Consider the following 23,613-nt stretch of genomic DNA (forward strand, 5'->3'; position numbering starts at 1 on the left):
GGAGTCGGTCGTATTTCCTTTTGGCCTCAGTATAGGTTAGTCGGTCCAGGGTCTTGTATTCCATGATTTGACGCTCTTTCTGGAAAATTCGGCAGTCTGGCGAGCAAGGTGAATGGTGCTCCCCGCAGTTGACACAGATGGGAAGCGGGGCACATAGAGTATTGGGATGTGATGGGCATCTGCAATCTCGACATGTGAGGCTGGAAGTGCAGCGAGAAGACATATGGCCGAACTTCCAGCACTTAAAGCACCGCATCGGGGGAGGGATATAGGGCTTAACGTCACATCGGTAGACCATCACCTTGACCTTTTCCGGTAATGTATCCCCTTCGAAGGCCAAGATGAAGGCACCGGTAGCAATCTGATTTTCTTTTGGTCCCCGATGGACATGCCGGACGAAATGTACACCTCGGCGCTCTAAATTGGCGCGCAGCTCTTTATCAGACTGCAAAAGAAGATCCTTATGGTAAATAACTCCCTGGACCACATTTAAACTCTTATGGGGTGTGATGGTAACGGCAACATCCCCCAACTTGTCACAAGCGAGTAACCGTCGTGACTTGGCAGAGGATGCCGTTTGTATCAGGACTGACCCAGAGCGCATTTTTGACAAGCCCTCCACCTCCCCAAACTTTTCCTCTAAATGCTCAACGAAGAACTGAGGCTTTGTGGAGAGAAAAGACTCCCCATCAGCCCTCGTAAAACTAAGAAGCGGGGCGAATAACTGCTACTGCCATCCTGAGACTTACATCCTTCCCACGGTGTGGTCAGGGAGGGGAACGTTTTCGGATCGTACTTCTGAGCGTTAAACTGAGCCCAAGAACACTTAGAGACTGCTGGTGGCTGGCCACCAGTGAGAGACGATGTACCATGCTTCATTGCGGGTCATCCGCCCTGATGCCACCTACTCCAACCAAGGGCCTCCCCACGGGCACCACCCAGCCACGGCAAGAGCCACCTGGCAGGATGGCCGTTGCCGGGAGTCCCGATACCCCAGGAGGATAGGCATCTACTCCTTGGCATACGTGGGGAGGTAACGGCGCAGGCATCAATAGAGCAATCCCTGTGTTGTCAGGGGGCTACAACCAACAGGGTACATGGCGGCCCCACCACAACTGACTGGCTACCGTGCTGGATGTTAGGTAACATGTGGTCCATGGTCGCCGTTGGTGCAGAAAGAGGCACTGCACAGTGCAAGGTGTAATCTGCACGCAGAAACAGTCATGCCGAAGAAATGGAGAGCGGACAGGACTGCAATCCAACTGTGTATAAGCTGGCGAAAGATCTGATTGCAAGATGGACACAATGCACCAAGTAAGGCGCCCTTCCCCAATCGGCTCACTCTTCGGCAAAATTTTGAGAGATGGAGGTCAAACCCAACAGGGGACCATCACATAATGCCGAAAAGTTTGAGACTCCTTTTAGTCGCCTCTTACGACAGGCCTATTCTAACCCCCGAACCCGCAGGGGGTGGTGGTGATGAGTAGGTGCAGTCCCCTTGTGAGGTGCAGTAGGTTGCCTGCTAATGACTGTTTTGTCTCAACAGCCATCAATGCCACCTGCAACTGCACACTTCGAGTCTCTCTATCTCTATCTCCCCCTCTCTCTCCCCCTCCCCCCCAATTTTTCAAGATAGGTTTGGAAGTTTGTACCATTGTAGCAAGCCAGGGCTTTTTAAGAGAGGTTTGCACCATCCTAGTAAGCCAGGGCTTTTTAAGAGAGGTTTGGAGATTTGCACCATCCTAGCAAGCCAGGGAGTTAAGCCAAGGCCACTGATCTCCAAAACACACGATATTGAATTGTCATGTTCCATAGTAGTCACTAAGGTATGCCCAAAGATTACAATAACAGAGACTATGGGCAGTGACTAGCCCACAGATTGAAAACCCCATGTTTGCTATGCCCATACTCGGGCGTCACTGGCTGGATCTCCGGGTGATTATATGAGGCTGTCAGAGATTAGTCTTGCAGCACTGAAAGGGAAATAGTACCTTAAAAGCTCAGGACGAACTACATGCTCAAAAATAGTTATAAGCCCTGTGGGGGAACCATTCTTTGGAAGTCACAGACTTTATACCACAAGAAGAATGAAGCTTCCAGCTTATCCTATTTAATTAGCTTATTACAAAAGGTGGAGGAAAGCTGTGTTGTTCCTTGGCGGTTTCAGCTGGTTGCTACTTATTTGATATATGCACAATAAATTCACTGGTTATAGAAAAATCAGATAAAAGCTATAACATGATTGAAAACAAAACTACAACAAAAACAGGAATATGTTGTTTACACAACAGTGCTGCACCCAATTACGAAACAAAAAACCACAGTGCTACAATCCACTTGCACCATCTGCACACAGCACACAACTGCACATTTAAAAGTAACACAGCGGCTGCTGATGAGAAGGTGGGAGACGAAAAGGCATCACTTACTGAATAAATTACAGTGGAGGGTCACTGGTGTATCAGCAGCTAAAACTTAAAGAAGGGGGGGGGGGGGGGGGGAAGGGGGGGTTCAAAAAAATGGTTCAAATGGCTCTGAGCACTATGGGACTTAACTTCTAAGGCCATCAGTCCCCTAGAACTTAGAACTACTTAAACCTAACTAACCTAAAGACATCACACACATCCATGCCCGAGGCAGGATTCGAACCTGTGACCGTAGCGGTCGCGCGGTTCCAGACTGTAGTGCCTCGAATCACTCGGCTACTCAGGCTGGCTGGAGGGGGGGGCCTCAGATAGTTAAACAATCATCTTTTTATTATTCATAGATCAAGACAATGATTTGTAAATAGAAGGTAAACATCCTTCATAAGCCCCCATGCACTGAAATCTCACACAATCAGATAGAGACACAAAGAGAGCCTGTAATGGGGCCCCCACATATCCAATCCCATGCTCAGGAAATGCCTCATGGAGAAATGTGGTGCCATCATCAGTCAAGAGCTACAGCACATGTTGCTAACCCATATCTTCAGCTATACACACAAGACAACTGGACTCTGATACTAGGTGCCAATCATCACTAGGGTTATATTACCAAGTTCTGCTGCAGAAGGCTTCATGAGCACGGCACGTGTGTAATATAACCACACATGTATCTCTCACTATTTGCAAAAGAAGGGACAGTTTGTATTGTGTGTGACAAAATACAAATGGGACTAAATATCAATGAAAGACACTTCTTTGCATATACGAGTTCCAATTTACATTACAAAATGAAACACACAAAATTTGGTCACTTACTGAAATGTGTACATTCCAACTTCTGTGACAGAGATGCCATCATATACTTACGTGGATGCACACACTGCATGTATATCTAAACAGAACTCTGACTTCAATCACTATTGATCTACACAGGACTCATCTTAAAGACATCTATTGGCCATTAATTGGGGCACTAATAACTGTTCAGCACTTTTGCGATGCCCTTGGGAGTTACTTGTACTACTCCTTCATAAACTCAGATCACCCTCTGAGAGAAGTTTTGTATCAAATGGACCTTCACTTCTTCAGGAGCTAATTGGCATCATTGTCAGCAGCATCACACATCACTGTACATGTAGCATTGCTTCTCCAGGTACTTACACTCAGTTTTGACATTATCTGTCACATTACAAACTGACATATCCAGTTCGTAAATTTTGAACATGTTCCTGGTTTTAACATAAATCTGTGTGTCAAACCATATCTTCATAGCTTTTTTTTTATTCTGCGACAAGTGACTGGCTTTCTGGCTACATTTCATCACAGGCAGCATACAATATATTTGGACTGATTCTATTTTTGTGATGGAAAGAGTGCATTACTGCAGTCATTACTAGGAATTACACAAAAATACCTGTTTTTAGCTCACTCAACACACACAATGTTCTTAACTTCCCAACTGGTGAATAAGGACTGGAGAGGAACTCCTCCTCAGATAACTGTTTCCCTCTGTTCATTTTACTTTCCTGAGGAAGAGAACACACCCAATGCTGCTGGGAGTTTCCAGATATTAGTAGTGGTAAATTATATCTCAATGTTGATGTGTTTCCAGATTCAGCAGAGGAGGTAAGTTACTCTAACATTCTGTGAATATTCAAAACCGACAAGTGTTTTTATTTCGGTCTCTTACAAAAGGCACACACCTAAGTTAAATTGACACATTCCATATGATGATATCTGTTGTGAATAAAGTCTATGTAAAATATGCCTATCTATGAAGGCAGGCGGAACATTTCTGAAGGGTGGCTGAATTCAAACAAGGCTACTTTTCTCGTAGGTCATTCACATTGAGGATGTCCTAAATGTCCAACTAGAAATGAAAATTTTTAGTAACTTCTGCCCATGTATTTTTTAATTTGGTTCGTGTAGAAGAGTTACACAGTATTTAATTGTTATAGTTTTACCTTTATGCAATATAATCCCTAAGAAGAACCAACTTTTTACATAACAGAAAATGCTGTCTATAACCTTGATGGCAGATGAAATTGACATTGCTGGTTTTGGGATGAAGTATCCATTTTCCAACCACTGCACTGATCACTATTTCAATTCTGGCACAAAATAGTGGACCCACACATTATTCGCGAGTCAAATTGGTGCAGGAAATCAATCTGATTCTTTTTAAAAACAGTCCACGCACTGCTAAAATATTTATTTTCCTTTGTTTTTCAATAGCACTTAACATTATGGTATCCATCTTCAGCAAAGATTTTTCATACCAAATTCTTAATTTAAACTGTGAGATACACTTCTCTCTGAAAATAATCAGATCCAATCAGATACGTCTACAGCATCGGATAGTTTTCACTGACCTATACTACATTGAAGACTTTTTCAATGTTTCATGTGTGCTTAGAATTTTGCATTTTCCTCCTCACAAGGATCATCACCAAATGACGTACTGGCATATTTAAATTCAGACGCAACTTTTTTAATGACCAGACACCTTACAAACTTCATCACTTTGAAACAAAAATACTTTAAAAATCCACACAAACAAATCTATTCTGCATATCAAGTTGAAGTCTGATTCACATTATTGTGCAACAAGTGTCAATGCAACAAAAAGGTACTTTCATTGAAATCAACACCACCTTACTGCCAGACTGATATATTTTGTATTTATCCAAAATTAAGCAAGTACGAAATGACAAACAGCAGCTCCTTAATATAACCAATGAAACAAAAGCTTTTTTCCAAATATTCTTTTTCCTACTAATTTTCCTCTTTCTTGATCTTTGTGTAAGCGCAAGTGGTTTTATCATAGCATCTTATCTGCGATGGTGTCATGACTAATACACTATAATGATTTGGTGATAAAATTCATTTTTCGTTACAACAGAAGTTGAGATCGTTTTTGTCATCCAATTACTATGTCTTCAATAGTAAATTTTGGAAGGGCTAACCAAGGGCAAAATAACATATTACACAGAAATACAAGGCTCACCATTAAACAAGAAGAAAGAACGCCAATTAATTTGTTTGCACAAGCAGTCAAGATCAACAACAGCATTAATTTCACATATAGAGAAAACAAACCTACACTGATATCTCTACACACAATAAATCTCACCAACTAGGCCAGTGTTGCAGAGAGCATTTACTTTATCACATATGGAGAATACTGTCAATAAGGAATTAATAAAAATTCCAATTTGGGGGGGGGGGGGGGGGTTAAACAATGATTAGAGACAAAAGCTGATTGATAAGCTAACTAAAACACTCAGAATATGTAAGTTTATGTAAGAGGAGATATGTAAAAATTTCTCTTTGCACAAAACAACAAGATATGGCTCACAACAAAAGATAGCTTGAGCAATAGATTAATATAGGGGTTGCCTTATATTTACAGATGGAGCTTTGTCGACTGAGGTCATGTACAGATACTATTTTGAATAATTCTAAAGAACTGGAGGGAGCAGGGACACCAGCCTGGCAGAGAACTATGACAAATGTGGGTACCTTGGCTTTTTATGAACATCTACCAAGTTGACACTACTATTTGCCTAAGTCCATTTGTAGCTGAAAGTGAACCAAATTTAAAATTTGACAAATATTCAACAGTGGTGTACATTTCTGCAGGGGATAGTAAAAGTCTAGACAGTGGCCAGTGGAGTAATTATGTATTTCATGTAGCAATGTTGTCATCACTCACTGTGAGGTATGATGGGAAAGAAAGGGAGCGTGTTATCTGCCGATTATACATAACCAACGAGAGATCAGTGGGCAGGCAACATATTTGGTAGCACGAGACAAATGAATATTGTCACATTCTCATGTCAATTTACATGCGAAATCTTCTACACATTCACACATGAACTGATGAGAAAATTTTGCACATGTACAAACAACCCAGAAGCCTGACACAGCATCCAGCAGCTCCTCAATGCATTAGGTCCACTCCTGTCACACAAACATGTCTCTCACCTCACACTGCCCCCCCCCCCCCCCCACACACACACACACATTTTCCTGCTACCCAAACTCCAGAAACTCCACTCAAAAAGTCTTTCTACTGGTTGTTCCGTTGTGGCCAATTATGAGATCCTTTTCCTTTGTTGAAGAATTTCTGTAACCTAATGCCCACAGTCTTCCTTCCTACATCAAAGACCAATCACTTCCTCCACTCACCTCTCAACAGTTTCTTTATTATTACTACTAGCCTCCTTTCTCCTCATGCTGAACACTACTACATCAAAATCCTTTGTCTTTGAACAATACCTTTTCCAGTATCCTCCAGATTCCAAAGAAATTACATCCTCCTTAATACTTTTCACCAATTGTGTTTCAATCCATAATTATTTTTCCTTAGAAAACCAAATCTATAAATACATAAGTGGAACTACCATTGGTTTTCCCCACAGCACCTTCCTATGCCAACTTTTTTATGGGGCATTTAGAGGAATCTTTCCTATCCACTAAACAGCTAAATTCCTTATCCTGTTTGGATTCAGTTTCAGCATCTTCATAAACTTTTCTTCAGAGCAACAATATCTAAAACCTGCTGCTTCCCAACTCAACAATGTACCTTCCTCATTGTTGAACTCCAAGTCTCTGTTCTACACAAAAATCGTTTTTCATATCAAATGTACTATCCAGCATGTTGACATCTGTCAACTGTTAACTTTAAAAAGTTAAGCCACGTTTAAAACTTTAAAAATCATCTCCCACAGAGCCCTGGTACCTGCAGGGGCTGTACCTGCAATCTGAAGCAGAACCAGCCAAATCTTAACAAGAGCCTACACATATAGACAATTTCTTCACCAGCTAGTCCAGTAACAGATACCCCTGCCATCTCTCTCTGAGACAGCAACAAACACATTGCAGTTAATGATCAGCACTGCTCTCATCATGCAATATCACAAAGGCTTTGGAAAGCTAAACTACATCCTTTACTAGGACTTTGGCTACTGTGTCCAGAGATATGAGATCATGTACCTAAATTTCTATCCTCATCTGCCTAATTTATTTTCTTTCATCTAGTCAACCTACATGGTATTATATATCAGCTTTGGTCCCAGTCATTTCTCTGAGGCGGAGCCAAGCACAAGACCTGCCTCCTGCACACACCTACCACCTCCTACAATAGTCCAGTTACAGAAATGTCCGAACATATAAAAGGTGAAGCCATATGTGAAAGCATCCATGTTATATGCCTCATGATGATCTTTCTCTCTCTCTTTTTATTTATACTATGCTACACATCATATTTACACCAGTCTTCTGTTCTTTTCTACTGAAATAGTACTCTGAGTTCTAATGTAAGAAATGGCAAGCGCATCTTGCAGAAGCAACAGCATGACAATATCAATAAACAAAATAACATCATGCCTGATCTTCCAGAATGCACTCACCCATTGATTGCCTTCGCTGCAGAGGTGCTCGGCCCAGCTGAGCAGGAGTAGGCGCTAAAATAAAAGTTGACCGCTCCTCACTGTTGTGTTCTCCTACAGATGCAGATATCATCAGAGGCTCTACCATTCCAAATGCATCAGCAGAAGATGTCCGAGCTGACGTGCCAGTATTTTCAATATTCTGGAAGTAACAAACAGTAAGAAATAAACATTTTTTCAAATAAAATTATATTATCTAAACATGTGAACATATGATTGCATCTGAGATGACTTTCAAGCCTGACAACTTTTGATGTTATCCAGTGACCAAACTTCAGCTCATATTTCTGGTCATACTGTACATGCACAACATCAAATTCATTATGAATTTATAACATTTTGTATGCTTTAGCGAGACCTATGCTAATTTTTAGAAACTATTTGAGAGACGCAGTATATTACTCAATTGAAAAAAAAAAAAAAAAAGGTTAGCTATGTGTGACACAATGGAATTATTACTATGTAAACTTAGTACCATATAAAGATAAAACTGTCATCAACCCATGGGTTGATTTGAGCAACACAAGGCTGAAATAGGCACAGTTGTGTTGGAGGTGGTAAGCCTTCCTCTGAGTTGATTTACCCAGTCAGTTTAATGTGGATTCCAAAGTACACGCCAACTCAGCATTTTTCACATAAACAAACTATGCCAGATGTGAAAGCACTGACACAAAATTCCTAAGACTGACTGGAGATCAAACCCTAGACTTTGGATCTGTAGTCTTTCACTTCCACCAATGAGTCACTGAGATGCACAAGTAGCATATATCATACGATATATATAAGTAACTGTATACAATAATCCTCTATGCCTTGCAACAAAAATGTTCAAATGTGTGTGAAATCTTATGGGACTTAACTGCTAAGGTCATCAGTCCCTAAGCTTACACACTACTTAACCTAAATTATCCCAATGACAAACACACACACTCATGCCCGAGGGAGGACTTGAACCTCTGCCGGGACCTGCCGCACAGTCCATGACTGCAGCACCTTAGACCACTCGGCTAATCCTTGCAACATGTAGTATAAAGTTTACAACTAATGTTAACTTTTCACCAAAACCAGGTTATCATTTGCAAGCCAAAACTGGGGATCACAATGGGTCACATATGGCAGGCATGCTAAACCATACTAATTTTTGTCAAATTACAACAAACTCATTGGTGTTATATTTTTGATATAAAGACTTCTTTTTATATTGCTGATTTGTATTAGCTTCCTAATTTCAATCACTGTCAGTGCGGAAAATGAGCACAAACCAAACAGTGACACACAAACAGAGAGAAATGCAGAGGAGCCACTGTTCTTCTCTAGAGCAGTATTAACGAAAATCTACCTGTTCAACCTGAAATCAGTCTGGATGAAGAATACATAAGCGAGACATGGGACCCCATAGAAAAATTGTTACAAATTTCATACGACTGCAATGATTACGCCAGACGTAGGGTCCAGGAATGTGAATTCCAACCATCATTGAAAAGAGCACCCACATGAAGAGGCACTGCAACCCAAACTCTTTTGTTATATAGATTTCTTAAGCAGACATGAGATTATTATATCTAAACTAATAAAGTGGCGAACATTTCAACCTACATGGCAGTGTCCGAGCTGAATATCAGCTGATTGGAAAATACCAGCTTTCTCCAATACGTATACAAATCCAGCTGGTGGAAGAAATTTTCTCCACCAGTATTTGGCCAGTAAGGGAGCAGAGTTGGTGTGTAAAGATAGCTACTCAAGCTGGTGGCACTAACGTGCATTTCGTGCAACTGTTTCAGTGTCATGATCGCCATCATCTGGATCAGACCTTGAATGTGGCTCTCCAGCAGGGATACGACTTCCTAAAATCCTGCCCCGAAATGAGATCCATCCTTCATGAAATCCTCCCCACTCCACCAAGAGTGTCTTTCCGCCGTCCACCTAACCTTCGTAACCTCTTGGTTCATCCCTATGAAATCCCCAAACCACCTTCCCTACCCTCTGGCTCCTACCCTTGCAACCGCCCCCGGTGTAAAACCTGTCCTATGCACGCTCCCACCACCACCTACTCCAGTCCTGTAACCCGGAAGGTGTACACGATCAAAGGGAGAGCCACGTGTGAAAGCACCCACGTGATTTACCAACTGACCTGCCTGCACTGTGACGCTTTCTATGTGGGAATGACCAGCAACAAACTGTCCATTCGCATGAATGGACACAGGCAGACAGTGTTTGTTGGTAATGAGGATCACCCTGTGGCTAAACATGCCTTGATGCACGGCCAGCACATCTTGGCACAGTGTTACACCGTCCGAGTTATCTGGATACTTCCCACCAACACCAACCTATCCGAACTCCGGAGATGGGAACTCGCCCTTCAGTATATCCTCTCTTCTCGATATCCGCCAGGCCTCAACCTCCGCTAATTTTAAGTTGCCGCCGCTCATACCTCACCTGTCTTTCAATAACTTCTTTGCCTCTGTACTTCCACCTCGACTGACATCTCTGCCCTTACTCTTTGCCTTTAAATATGTCTGCTTGTGTCTGTGTATGTGCGGATGGATATGTGTGTGTGTGTGTGTGTGTGTGTGTGTGTGTGTGTGTGTGTGTGTGTGTGTGTGTGCGCGCGCGCGCGCGCGTGCGAGTGTACACCTCTCCTTTTTTTTCCCCCTAAGGGAAGTCTTTCCACTCCCGGGATTGGAATGACTCCTTACCCTCTCCCTTAAAACCCACATCCTTTCGTCTTTCCCTCTCCTTCCTGAAGAAGCAACCATCGGTTGCGAAAGATAGTAATTCTGTGTGTGTGTTTGTGTGTTTTGTTCATTGTGCCTGTCTGCCGGCGCTTTCCCACTTGGTAAGTCTTGGAATCTTTGTTTTTAATATATTTTTCCCATGTGGAAGTTTCTTTCTATTTTATTTACATCATCATTAATGTTACTGTTAGGCGCATTAACATGGGGCTGGAGCAGTCAATGATGGCAGAGGGCATGGGTCACATGTCAGTGGTGCCAGTTGAGTCTATCAGTAGATTGGGTTTCAATAGGCATGGCCGGCACCTCAGTATGTATGGGAAGGGGAGGCTGGCAAAGCTTATAGAACAGTGTAGTGGTAGATGGTGGGGTCATTGATGGAAAAATTCCTGTAGTAGTGGGCATTAGAGTTGCACCTTTTTTAGATTGAAGTCAGCTGGTAGTTAGAGAGACTTCATTCAATCAGGTATACCTAAGGGCTCACCTTCAGAGGACATCATGTTTCCAAGTAGAGAAGGAATTAGCATATTTCATCAAAATAAAAGAGGTATTAGAGATAAAGTTAGTGAACTGATTATAGATGTTGACTCTGAAATTATTGGTATATCGGAGCAATTTGAGAATTCAGAGGCTTCCTTTACCAGGATACAGACTAGCTGGTTGTTTTTCAAAGAGTTCCTTGTGGGGTGGGGGAGTGGCTATCTACGTAAAAAAAAAAAAACAGTATTCCTTTGGAGTCCATAGATGTATCACGGAACTGCACTGAATAGATATTTGAATGTTATGCAAGGGCAGTTGAATTTAGTGAAACTAAACTTCTAATTATTGTTGTTTATAGGTCCCCTAACTCTAACTTCAGAGCATTTCTGCTCAAGCTAGTGAGGGTTCTTGATTCACTTTATAGGAAATACCAGAAATTAGTTATATGTGGCGACTTCAATATAAATGTTGTATATGATGGTGCAAGGAAAAGGATGTTGGTAATTCTCCCAAATTCATATGATCTGATGCAGACTGTGTTTTTCCAACAGTAGCACAGTGATAAACAATATTTTTATTCATTCTTCATTCCTAGATGGGCATTCTGTAAGTAAAAGGGTGAATGGCCTTTCAGACCATGATGCACAAATTTTAACATTAAAAGGCTTTGTACTCAAACAAATGTCACATATAATTACAAACTATGTAGGAAAGTTAATCCAACAGCAATAGAGTGTTCTTAAAAACTCGTCATGGAAAAAGACTGGCAGGATGTTTATAGTGTTGATAACACAGATGACAAATATAATGCTTTCCTTAACACATTTCTCATGCTCTCTGAGTGTTGCTTTCCATTAGAACATTCTAAATGGGGTACTAGCAGTAAAAGGCAGCCAGAGTGGCTAACTAGTGGGATAAGGATATCATGTAGAACAAAGTGGGAATTATACCAAAATGTTATAAGTAGTCACAATTAAGCTACAGTAGCCCATTACAAACAGTAGTGTAAGGACTTAAAATGTTATTAGCAAGGCAAAGAGTATGTAGTATGTAAATAGAATAGCTAATTCACAGAATAAAATTAAAACCTTATGGTCAGTTTTGAAGGTGGTGTCTGGTCAGCACAAGGTTGACAATATAAAGTCAGTTCGTAGTAAAAATATTTCTGTTACTGATAAATCAGATATATTTACAGTATTTAACAATGATTTTCTGAGCATTGTTGGTGAATTAAATAAAAATTCAGTTTTTATAAGGGTTCATGTAACCCTCTTGGCAAATGCCTTTCCGAGATTGATGTAGGAACTACTACTCTGTGATACAGACATGTAAGAGACTGAGTCAATAATTAAATCACTGAAAACTAAGGACTCTCATGGATATGATGGAGTGCCTAGCAGAATATTTAAGTACTGTGCTGCAGATGTTAGCCCTGTATTTAGCCATATTTGTAATTTTTCTTTTAGGAATGGTCAGTTTCCTGAATGATTAAAGTACTCAGTAGTAAAGCCACTTTATAAAAAGGGAGAAAAGGATAATGTAGACAATTTTAGAGCTATTGCTATGCCATCTGTGTTTGCTAGAGTTATTGAAAAGGCTGTGTAGGTAAGAATAATTCATCATTTTATATCACACGATTTGCTATCAAATGTACATTTTGACTTTTGAAGTCATTTAACAATTGAAAATGCTATATTCTCTTTTCTCTGTGAGGTATTGGATGGGTTAAACAAAAGGTTTACAACAATAGGTGTGTTTGTTTTATTTAACTAAGGTGTTTGATTGTGTTGATCACAAAATATTGCTTCAGAAGTTGGAGCATTATGGAATCAGGGAGTAGCTCACAATTGGTTCACCTCTTATTTTAGCAACAAACAGCAAAAGGTCATTATTCACAGTGTTGAGAATGGCTGTGATGTGGGGTCTGAGTGGGGTACGGTCACGCAGGGGGTGCCCCAGGGATCAGTGTTGGATCCACTCCTGTTCCTTGTTTATATAAATGATATGTCCTCTAGTATTACGGGTAACTCTAAAACATTTCTGTTTGCTGATGACACTAGCTTGGTAGCAAAGGATGTTTTGTGCAACATTGGCTTGGTTTCAAATAGTGCCATCCATGACGTAAGTTCATGACAATAAATCACATTAAGACTAAGTTTTTACAATTCCTAACACACAATTCAACATAACCTGACATTTTAATTTCTCCGAATGGGCATATGATTAGTGAAACTGAACTGTTAAAATTCCTAGGTGTTCAGATAGATAGTAAACTGTCGTTGAAAGCCCACATTCAGGATCTTGCTCGAAGACTCAATGCTGCCATTTTTACTATTCAAACAGTATCTGAAGTGAGTGATCGTTTGACATGAAAATTTGTCTACTTTCCTTATTTTCATTTGCTTATGTCATATGCCATTATATTTTGGGGTAACTCTTCCCATTCTAAAAGGATATTTTTGGCTCAGAAATAGGAGGTTCGGGCAAGTTCACGGACCTCTTGTCGACCACTGTTCACGAGTCTGGGTATTGTGACATTGCCTGCCCCACCTCCCCCTCCCCCCTATCTTTCCCAAGAATAAGCAGCTTTCACTCAGTTAATACTCGGCAGAAATCAAACCTGCATTTGGATCAGACTTCCTTAGCTCTTGCACAGAAAGGTGTGCAGTATACTGATGCATCTGTTTACTTAAACTTATGGCTTGACTTTTTTGCGTTATAAACATTTTATTTTTATCTGTTGTTAGTCTTATGTTGTAATTTCATGTATTAACACATTCCATGATCTTGGAGATTTCCTCCTCAATTTGGTCATACGGAACTTGACGTGTAAATAAATAAAAAATATTGCCAGACTTCCTTGCCAATGTCCTGGTTTTACATTTTTATTGCCAATTCTGCCAATTTATGAAAGGAAAAAATTTCACTAGACTGCTGTTCCCATCATTTGACGGGGTACGATTTCTCCTGCTTTTCAACACAAAATCATGTATATTGATGGGCTGTCAGTCAGTCTTCTTTGTGTTGCGAGGGACACTTAGTTTCTAAGACAGCCAATAGATGGTGGAAATGTAGTTTCTAAAGCAGCCGATAGATAGTGTTTGTTCTAGTAAGTCAAGCTGCTGGAGGGTGGTGACTGTTCACTCATTACCTAAAGAAACAAAGGATGTGCCTTCACATTTTCCTACAGACAAACAAATTTTGTGTGAACTGGAGCAATGTTTTACTGTCAGTGACAGTGACGATGATGATGATATAGATGTTTCAGATAATGATCCCGACTTTGTGCAAGAAGGCTTGCACCAGACTTCAAATCAATATTACTTGTTTCAATTTTGTAACGTAATTGCTCAAACAACTGTTTGCATTTTTTCTCATGTTTCTTCATTTTCGGAACTGTGAACTTTTTTTACTTGTTAGAGCTTCAGAAAATGAAGGCAGTGACTCTACGATTAATACAGCAACACAAAATATCAGCCCTGACAACACTGAAAGGATGTCACAAACAAGGGGCAGTACAGCAAATTGTAGTGGTTCTGAAGAGTGGAGGACTGCTACAGACACTCTGCTGCATGCAGCCATTTTTAGTGAGGGTAGGGGTGTCACAGATTCATGTGAATTGGATGCAGATACTTATATTTATGATTCTTCTTCTATTTCATTCACAGTAACCTCGCTCAGCTAATCTTTATGCCAGATTAATCATTATGCCATACAGAACATCAGATAATGAGTAAGGTTGGCTAGCTCCTACAATATAGAATGTCTGGTTAGAAGTGAATCCCTCTCGTTGAAATTAAAATAATAATAATAATAATAATAATAATAATAATAATAATAATAATAATATGCTTGCTATAAAATTCCATTGGGGTGTCAGCTGTAAGTTCTTTATACATTATTACTGAAATCCAGATACTTGAATAGCTCAAATTCATAGAGCGGAAATAGATTCCTCCAGACAAAGTCAAACTTTCACCTGAATGAGAATGCATTGACAAACAAGCAAGCTCAACCAGTCTATGATCCATTACACACAAGGTCTGTCCTCTAGTTGAAACAATACAGTAACTGTTTCAACAGGGGTGAGTGCCTGCCAAAGAGTATCGGTCAATGAAGGCATGTGTAAATGTAGTGGCGGAATTTATTTTAAGCATAATATGGCACAAAATTGTACATGCTGTCAGAGTCAAATTCTAGTTATATCTGTAATTTTGACTTTTTTGTGGCCAAAGCAATGTTGTGAAAAAAAATTAATAGGCATCTTAGAAGGTAAGAGGCATACATTATTAACCAACCAGTCCTACACAAGTCCTACACTGGAAAGTATGTTAGAAAAGGGGAAGACAGGACTTGTTGTAATTGTAATGAAGATTAGGAAGGGACTACCTTGGGCTTTGAAATCACCCAGTGTAGAAAGAGGGAGCATACATTCCAGAGGAATGGAAGATTTTAGCTAATTGCTGGAAAGAAAAGATCATATATGTATATATTATACATGTGATGTACCAGAAACCAAGCAGAAATGATAATTCACAAAAACAGAAGATGTAGACAAGAACAAAACCAGCTTGTGTTATGGAATACAACCAAAAAAGGTCAGCATTGGTCTGTTTGATCAGAGGATGACATATGGAGCTTTCGAGCACACAGCAGTGAAATGGTGGTGAAAACTTGAATCTGATTGTTTCTTTAAGTATCTGGTCAATGCACACTTTCTCTATGAAAAAAAAAAGAGGGGGAGGATCCGCCTGAGTCCAAATTCATCACGGAATTGTGTGTAGAATTGCCTGCATGTGAAGATGCTAACAGACAAGTTCTGGTAGGGGCCAACTGAGCAGGCTATGCACAGGAACATATTTCCTGGAAAAAAACCATCTTCACCAGACAAAACTAGAATACAGAGGATGTGCAAAGCATTTTCACAGAAAGGACAGGAGCAAACAGGAAGTGCTGCAACAAAACATATTACATACTGATGCAGTAAGTGTAGAACTGCCATGTGCTGATTAGAATGGCAAATAAAAATTATTTTGACCTTAATAAACTTTTATATTTCTTGAAAAACCTCATATTCATTAGAAATATAATGAAAAGAACTAAACATTCAAAGAAGCTGAAAATATGTTATCCACGGGAAGAACTTTCAGGCTTTCATAACAGGTTAGTATCACAGTTATATGTTGGCTAGTCTTTTTATGAAAAATACACTGAAAAACAAAAAAAAAGAGCAACATTCTAATAGACTGCAAGGTTTAAGTAGGCAAGAGTCAAAGTGTTAAAATTTAAACCCCTCTGCAGTGTCTAATGGAGTGAGGAAGAAGAGGTAGTGATGTAAAGTTCCTGATTGCCAAACTTTGCATCAATGACCTGGATTAAATTCAAACCTCTCTGTAGTGTCTTATGAAGTGGGTCACGTGACACTGTTGCTGGTGATGTTAGGAGGGGACACTTAAGCCCAGTGTCCCACTTGTTGCTATTCAAGAGCAGAGACTATGTGCAAGTATCAGGTTTCACCTTTTTCCTTCTCTTACCATACATGCCATACAACTTTACTTTGTTTTTAACAATTGTAAGGAAAGATATTGCAAAGATTACTGATTACATCAGTGTCATGGTTGAAGGACATTTGTGTAGCATTACTTGGGGCTGGTAATTCACTCGGAAGAAATTTTTGGCCAACTATCTAATGAATCCCTGCAAGAACAGAAAACCATGAAAGGTGAATAAGAATATGGAAGTATACAAGAAGCAAAGATGAATGAACAATAGCATATGAAAATAAGAAACAAAACCCCACGTGGGAATTGCCAACTGCAGAAAAAGAATGGAGCTCTAAGGGGTGGTAGTAGTAGTAGTAGTAGTAGTAGTAGAGGGGTTTTGGGCGCACGACAGCAAGGTCTTCAGTGCCCGTTCAGTAACTTAGTGAGACGGGTGTCAAGAAAAATCCCAGAACAGGAATATAAAATGGAACAGAAAACATGGGTAACAATCGTTGAAAAACATGTGCTCACCCACACCAAAGCGTGGGATGAAGCATCGCGTCAGGAGTAAAACATGGACAACACAGGAAGAAAATGATAGAGGAAGAAAATGATAGAGGAAGAAAATGATAGAGGAAGAAAATGATAGAGGAAGCTAAAACAATGTAGCAGATGGAAGTGGCTGGCTGAATCTAATCTTAAGTTGCAACTGACGAGTTGTCGTTGCAAGGCTTGAAGAAGAGCAAAACAAAGAGAAATCATCCACAAACAAAGAACACTGGACAGGACATTTCACTATGGACGCAATACTATTAATAGCGATGGCAAAGAGAGTCACACTTAAAATGCCACCCTGAGGGACACCGTTCTCCTGCTCAAAGCGATCAGACAGGACGTCACCAATTCGGTATCTAAAATATCGTGGCGAGAGGAAAGACTGAATAAAAAGAGGAAGACAACCCCGAAAACCCCATTCGTGAAGTTGCTCCAGGACGAGACGCCTCCAAGTGGTATCGTAGGCCTTCTCAATGTCGAAAAATACACCTAGAAGGTGATGACGGCATAAGAAAGCTTGTTGTATAGCCGCCTCCAGTAGGGCCAGGTTATCAAAGGTGGAACGAAACCTCCTGAACCCACACTGAAAGCGACTAAGGAGTTGCCGGGATTCTAACATCCAGACAAGGCGGCCGTTGACCATCCGCTCCAAGGTCTTCCCTATGCAACTAGTGAGGGCAACACTACGGTAGCTACTTGGGCATGTGCGGTCTTTCCCAGGTTTTAAAAAAGGGATTAAAACTGCCTCACGCCATATGTCAGGAAAGTGACCCGATGCCCAAATTCCATTAAAAAGTGCGAGGAGGATTTCTTTGTTGCGCATTGTGAGGTGCCATAGCATACTGTAATGGATCCTGTCGTGACCAGGGTATGTGTCACGAGCTCCAGACAATGCAGAAACCAGCTCCCACATAGAAAATGGGCAGTTGTAAACTTCATGAGAGGTGGACTGGAAGTCCAGACTACATCTCTCAGCAACGGCCCTATGGCGCTGGAAACCTGGATCCTGACTGGTTGTTGCAGTAACTGTGGCAAAATACGCTGCCATAGTCTGGGCAATGTCTCGCAGATCCGTGTGGAGAGTGCCGTTATTCATTACAGCAGCTATGGGACACCTCCCTCCTCTGCCAGAAATTCTCCTGATGGTCTCCCACACAATGGAACTTTTGGTGGAACGATTAATGGTGTTCAGGAACTGTTGCCATGACCTCTTCTTGCTCTCACGAATAATGCGGCGACACCTTGCCCTCGCCACCCGAAATACTGCAAGATTCTCAGCAGTCGACCGAGACTTGAACCGACGCCGAGCCGCACGCCTGTTCCTGATTGCAGAGCGGCAGTCGGCACTCCACCAAGGCACAGGTGGCCTCTTCCAGGGGCCCATGGACTGTAGAATGGATGCTGCAGCAGCGTGGTGGACCGTTTCGGTAATATGATTCACCCACACCTCAACAGTCGCACAGTGAATTGGGCCAACTGGCTATAAAGTGTCCAGTCAGCTCCACTGAGCATCCATCGTGGTGGTCTCCTTTCAGGGCCCACGCCATCTGGCAGGTGAATCCAGATGGGGAAATGATCACTGCCATGCAAGTCAGCAACCACTTCCCAGTGAGCACTGGCGGCAAGAGCTTGAGAGCAAAGCGAGAGCTCAATGGCAGAGAACGACCCAGTCGCTGTGCAGAAATGAGTACTCTGTCCTCCATTGAGCAAGTAGGCACAGGATGACAGGAGAAGCCTCTCAATTGCTCTACCCCTGGGGCAGGTAATTGCAGAGCCCCAAAGCACACTGTGGGCATTAAAATCACCACAAATAATGAATGGTTGGGGTAGCTGTGTAAGAAGGTCGGTGAGGGCCACTTCATCAAGTGCGTCATGTGGGGGCAAGTAAAGTGAACAGACAGTCAATGGATGACGTACTTGCACAGACACAGTGACAGCCTGTAAAGTCGTCATAAGCGAGAGAGGCGAGGAGTGGTAGTCCGTCCTGACAAAAATACCTACATCTCCTCTAGCTCTCTCTCCACGCAGGTCGTCCTTTTTGTGTAGTGTATAGCCTCGCAGCTCAGGGGAGTATGAGGGATGGAAATAAGTCTCCTGGAGACAGAGACACAGTGGTCTACCCTGAGAGAGTAGACGAAGTTCCTCCACATGCGTCCTGAACCCTTGCACGTCCCACTGAACTATGGGAGCCATCTATGTTGGGGGTAGCACCTTCATCCTGTCTCTCCGACGGGGCGGGGAGACCGCAGCAGGTGGAGGGGCAGGTATGGGGCGAGATGATTGCCCCACACATACGTCGTATTCCATCAACTCTGGGGAAGAGTCAGATGAAGCCTCACGTAAAACAACTGCCGCATGATCAGACGGTTTACCACGGGATTTGACCCAGTGTTGCTGCGGTACAGGAGCTTTCTGTGGTTTGGTGGGCTTTGGGGGAGCTAATGTGGGAGTGGTAATTGGCGCACTGGGCTTGGGAACAGCCTCAGCTGTTGGAGGCGACGGGCTGGCCCAAGTTCGCGACTATACCCTTGTCTGCCATTCGAGTAGGGGCTACCGGCTCTGAAACACTGGCTGTGTTGCAAGTGTACTGACAGCTGCAGGTGTTAGTGCCAACACTCACCACCTCGGTCTGCGTTGAGGCATCGACTTTTGGAGTAGGCTTCTGAACCAGGGATGCGAAAGATGTAGCAAATGTGGGAGGTTGCATCGACTTATAGATCTTCTTGGCCTCACCATAGGGGATTCGCTTGGTTGTTTTGATTTCCTGGACTTTGCGTTCCTCTAAAAATATTTGGCAGTCCCTACTCCAAACAGGGTGGTTCCCAGAGCAATTAATACATTTAGCCGGAGACGAGCAACCAACTCCTTCATGAGCAGCCTTACCACAGTTGCCACAAGTCGCTTCGCCTTTACATCCTAAGGTGATATGCCCAAAACGCTGGCATTTAAAACAGCGCATTGGGGTTGGGAAATGAGGCCTCACACTAAGGCGAAGGAAGCCAGCTTTAACATGTTCAGGAAGTTTCGTGCTACTGAAGGTCAGAATAAAGGAGTCGGATTTGACAAGATTGCCATCAACCCTCTTCATGATGTGTTGGACATCAACGATACCTTCCGGAGCCCACTCACGTTGCACTTCGTCCTTGGGAATGTCAACTAGATCCCGGCATGTCTCAACACCTTTGCTGTAGTTCAAGGTGCTGTGCAATTCAGTGTCTATGGCATACTCTCCACGACATTTAGCAGATTGGAGGTTAGTTGCTTGCTGGGAAGTGGAAGTTTCCACTAGCAAGGTCCCATTACGTAAGCGCTTCACCGATTTTAAGGAGCTACAGATGCCCTCCAATCCCTTTTGTATATAGAAGGGCGAAACCTTCTCGAAACTACCCTCCTTCCTTTTCACAATGAGAAACACATTCTGAGTACCAGAATGCATCCTGTTACTAAAGACTTCACTTGTCAAAGATGTGCTGCAGTCAGGGGGACTGACAACACGAGCCCTCTTCTGAGACTGGGTGTTAGAACCCTCCAGCGGCCCACCCTTTCCGCTGGGAGGAGGAAAAGAGGATTTCGAAGGATCCATCTCGGTCCCACGAGCAGCTAGGGAACTAGAAGTCCACCTAGACAGAGCCCTGCGTGACTAGGTAAGCCTTATACAACTGAGGTGCGGCAGGTTCCCCAGAGGTTGCCCGCTAATGACTGTTCCACCTCAACAGCCATGCATCTCATCGGCGCGCAGCACACCTTGAGATTGAGGGTTTTTTTTATAGAGGTTTATTCCATCCTCGCGATCCGGGCGGCCAAGCCAAGATCCCCACTCCCTGAGACACACAACATTCCACCGCCGCGCCGCACGGTGGTCGTTGAAGTACGCCCAAAGCTTACGGTGACAGCGGACTGACGGCGCTTACCAGCCCCCAGCTCAGGTACCCTGGGGTCGCCAAGCCCGTACCCAGCAAATGAATGCTGAGCCCCTGGGGGGCTCTAAGGGGACACAGTTAGAAGCATCAGAGGGAATGTGTGGAAGAATTAGTCAGAGAACACAGGGAGGAGACACCTTGATGGAATTCTGAAGTTCACAAGGCAGTTTTGAAGAAGGAAAAGCTGTTTATAGCTTTCAATACAGGACTTACCTCACCATCACATCATAATTTTCTGACTTTTGGTGACTTCTTTTTCTAGATATTTTATTAGCTTCATACAAAATTCAGTCGCAAATTATTCTTTGCTCTGCATGTAATTCTAATTTCCTTCTCTTTACTACCTCTTCCACTTTCTAAATCAGTTTCTATCTTTATTTTTTTCCACCGCTAAAGAAAAAATCTTTAATTTGAGAGGAAATATTCATTTTCCATTTTTTAGTTTTTGTACTTCCATCAGTCATTTCTGAAGTGCAGCTGTTTTACCACCCATCAAAGAAGCTTCAGTTTCCACTATAAGCTAAGATAGTTTACTCAGATAATTCCACCTTTCACTAATACAGGGTGTACAAAAAGAATCATCAGATATGGCAATCTTATATTTCTGGAACTAATGAACTTAAACAATGAATTTTGTTTTTCGACAAACAGGAAGCTCAAAAAGTCCCCCCCCCCCCCCCCCCCCACAAGTGTCCAATACGGCCCTCTTGAAATATACATCATATGTCAATGCAGTATTCAAATTGTTTTCACACTGCAGCAAGCATGTCTTGAGTTAAAGCTTCCACTGCTGCTGTTATGCAATGTCTCAGTTCATTCATTGTTGTTGGTAATGGAGGCACATAAATACAGTCTTTTATAAACCCCCACAAGAAATAATCACATTCAGCCAGATCCAGTGGCCTTGGAGGCCAGTAATGTAAGGCTGAATCATTTGGCCCAGTGCGACCGATCCATCGTTCAGCATTACTTTGATTTAAAAATTCCCGCATTCTAGATGCCAGTGTGATCATTCCCCATCCTGTTGGTAAATGAAGTCATTCAAATCATCCTCCAACCGTGTGAAAAAAAGTTCAAGCATATCAAGATATGTGCTTCCTATAGCAGTGTTCTCAGGAAAGAAAAATGGACCATATGTGTTTCCCGTGAAATTTCGCAAAACACATTAAATTTTGGAGAGTCTCTCTCATGTTGTACAACTTCATATGGTTGTTCTGTACCCCATATTCTCGCATTATGACGGTTCACCTTTCCATTTAAATGGAATGTTGTCTCATCACTAAACACTAAGCGTGGAAGAAAACCATCATCCACCACCTTGCCATGAATGAAATTACAGAACTCTACACATTATTGTTTGTCACCTTCACAAAGAGCTTGCAGTAGATGAATTTTGTATGGTTTAATGTGCAAGTGTCAAAGCAACAAATGCCAGATGGATATCGGGGGCATGCTGAGCTGTCGAGCTGCATGGCGAATGGATTTCAGCAGACTCTTTGTGAAATTATGGCTGATGCGTTTGAGATCTGTGTCAAGACATCCAGGGATGGCCCAGAGATTTGCCTTTACACGAATATTGTCCAATTCTCTGTGCTGCAGGAGGATCAACACCATACCTACTATGAAAGTCACGTTGAACAGTTATTACTGACCTGCACTGCACAAAATGCTTTCTGCTGTCCCGACACCATTTTTACTAGATATGAAGTGGGTGCACACAGCTGCTACCTAGTGGGAACCACATAAAACTTAAAGAGTTTGCTCTTTCCAAAAGTACTTTGTTCACACACATATCTCAAATAACATAATAGCTATGATTCTTCTTGATACACCCTGAACATGGTCTTAAGCTCAAGTTGTGTGTTGGTAATTCAACTTTTGGAAATACTACTGCATTAAATAAATGTCATTTGTTGAAGCATTTATTATTGAACATGAGAATTATGTATAGTCAAATTACATAAACACCAGTAGATCCCATGGGAAATTCAGTCCTACATTACAACACAGTTCTATATGGAAATACACCTCTACAAAATACATTAAAACATCAAGCCTGCTGTCATATTACAATTTATTCTTTTCCATAAAACAAATTATATGAGATTTTTAAGGAAGATTCCGAAAATGCTACTAAAACATTACACTACAGAATAAGCATAGAAGTACTTTAAAGTGCAAACAAGTACCACTAACATTATTTTTGTGATAACATTTATTTCAAATTTAATGAACATCAATACAAACCTTTTCATGAAAATTTGCTACCCTTGGGGAAGATGTGCAGATATTGTGCTTTTCACTACTGGTATGCAGATTATCCCCTGGATCATTCTTGTTTTCATTTTTATTCAGTTCTCGTGTTTCACCATTACTAGGTGATGAGTCTAGTTTACAGTTCATTCCAATATCTGGAAAAAAAGGTTTTCTTAAATCTGATCCTAATAGTGTTAATACCATATACCACAATACTGTCACTGTTCCATTTACAACTATTGAATGAAAGAGAATTATTCCATTTTAAACTTTTGCTCAAATAAATAACTATGCCATTTACTAATAGA

The 23,613-nt window shown here is 41.7% G+C and overlaps 1 protein-coding gene across 2 annotated transcripts in view; it reads right to left on the reverse strand.

Moving 5' to 3' along the window:
• LOC126297514 (protein capicua homolog) overlaps positions 1-23,613 on the reverse strand; it is a 329,900-nt gene that overhangs the window by 92,557 nt on the left and 213,730 nt on the right. For both annotated transcript variants that reach the window (XM_049988400.1, XM_049988401.1), the window contains 2 exons: positions 23,297-23,460; positions 7,841-8,021 (listed from right to left, as the gene is read on the reverse strand). In XM_049988400.1, coding sequence (XP_049844357.1) covers positions 7,841-8,021; positions 23,297-23,460 — 345 coding nt within the window. The remainder of the gene's footprint in view (positions 1-7,840; positions 8,022-23,296; positions 23,461-23,613) is intronic.

Source organism: Schistocerca gregaria, chromosome X (genome assembly GCF_023897955.1).
Source record: "Schistocerca gregaria isolate iqSchGreg1 chromosome X, iqSchGreg1.2, whole genome shotgun sequence".
NCBI lineage: Eukaryota > Metazoa > Arthropoda > Insecta > Orthoptera > Acrididae > Schistocerca > Schistocerca gregaria.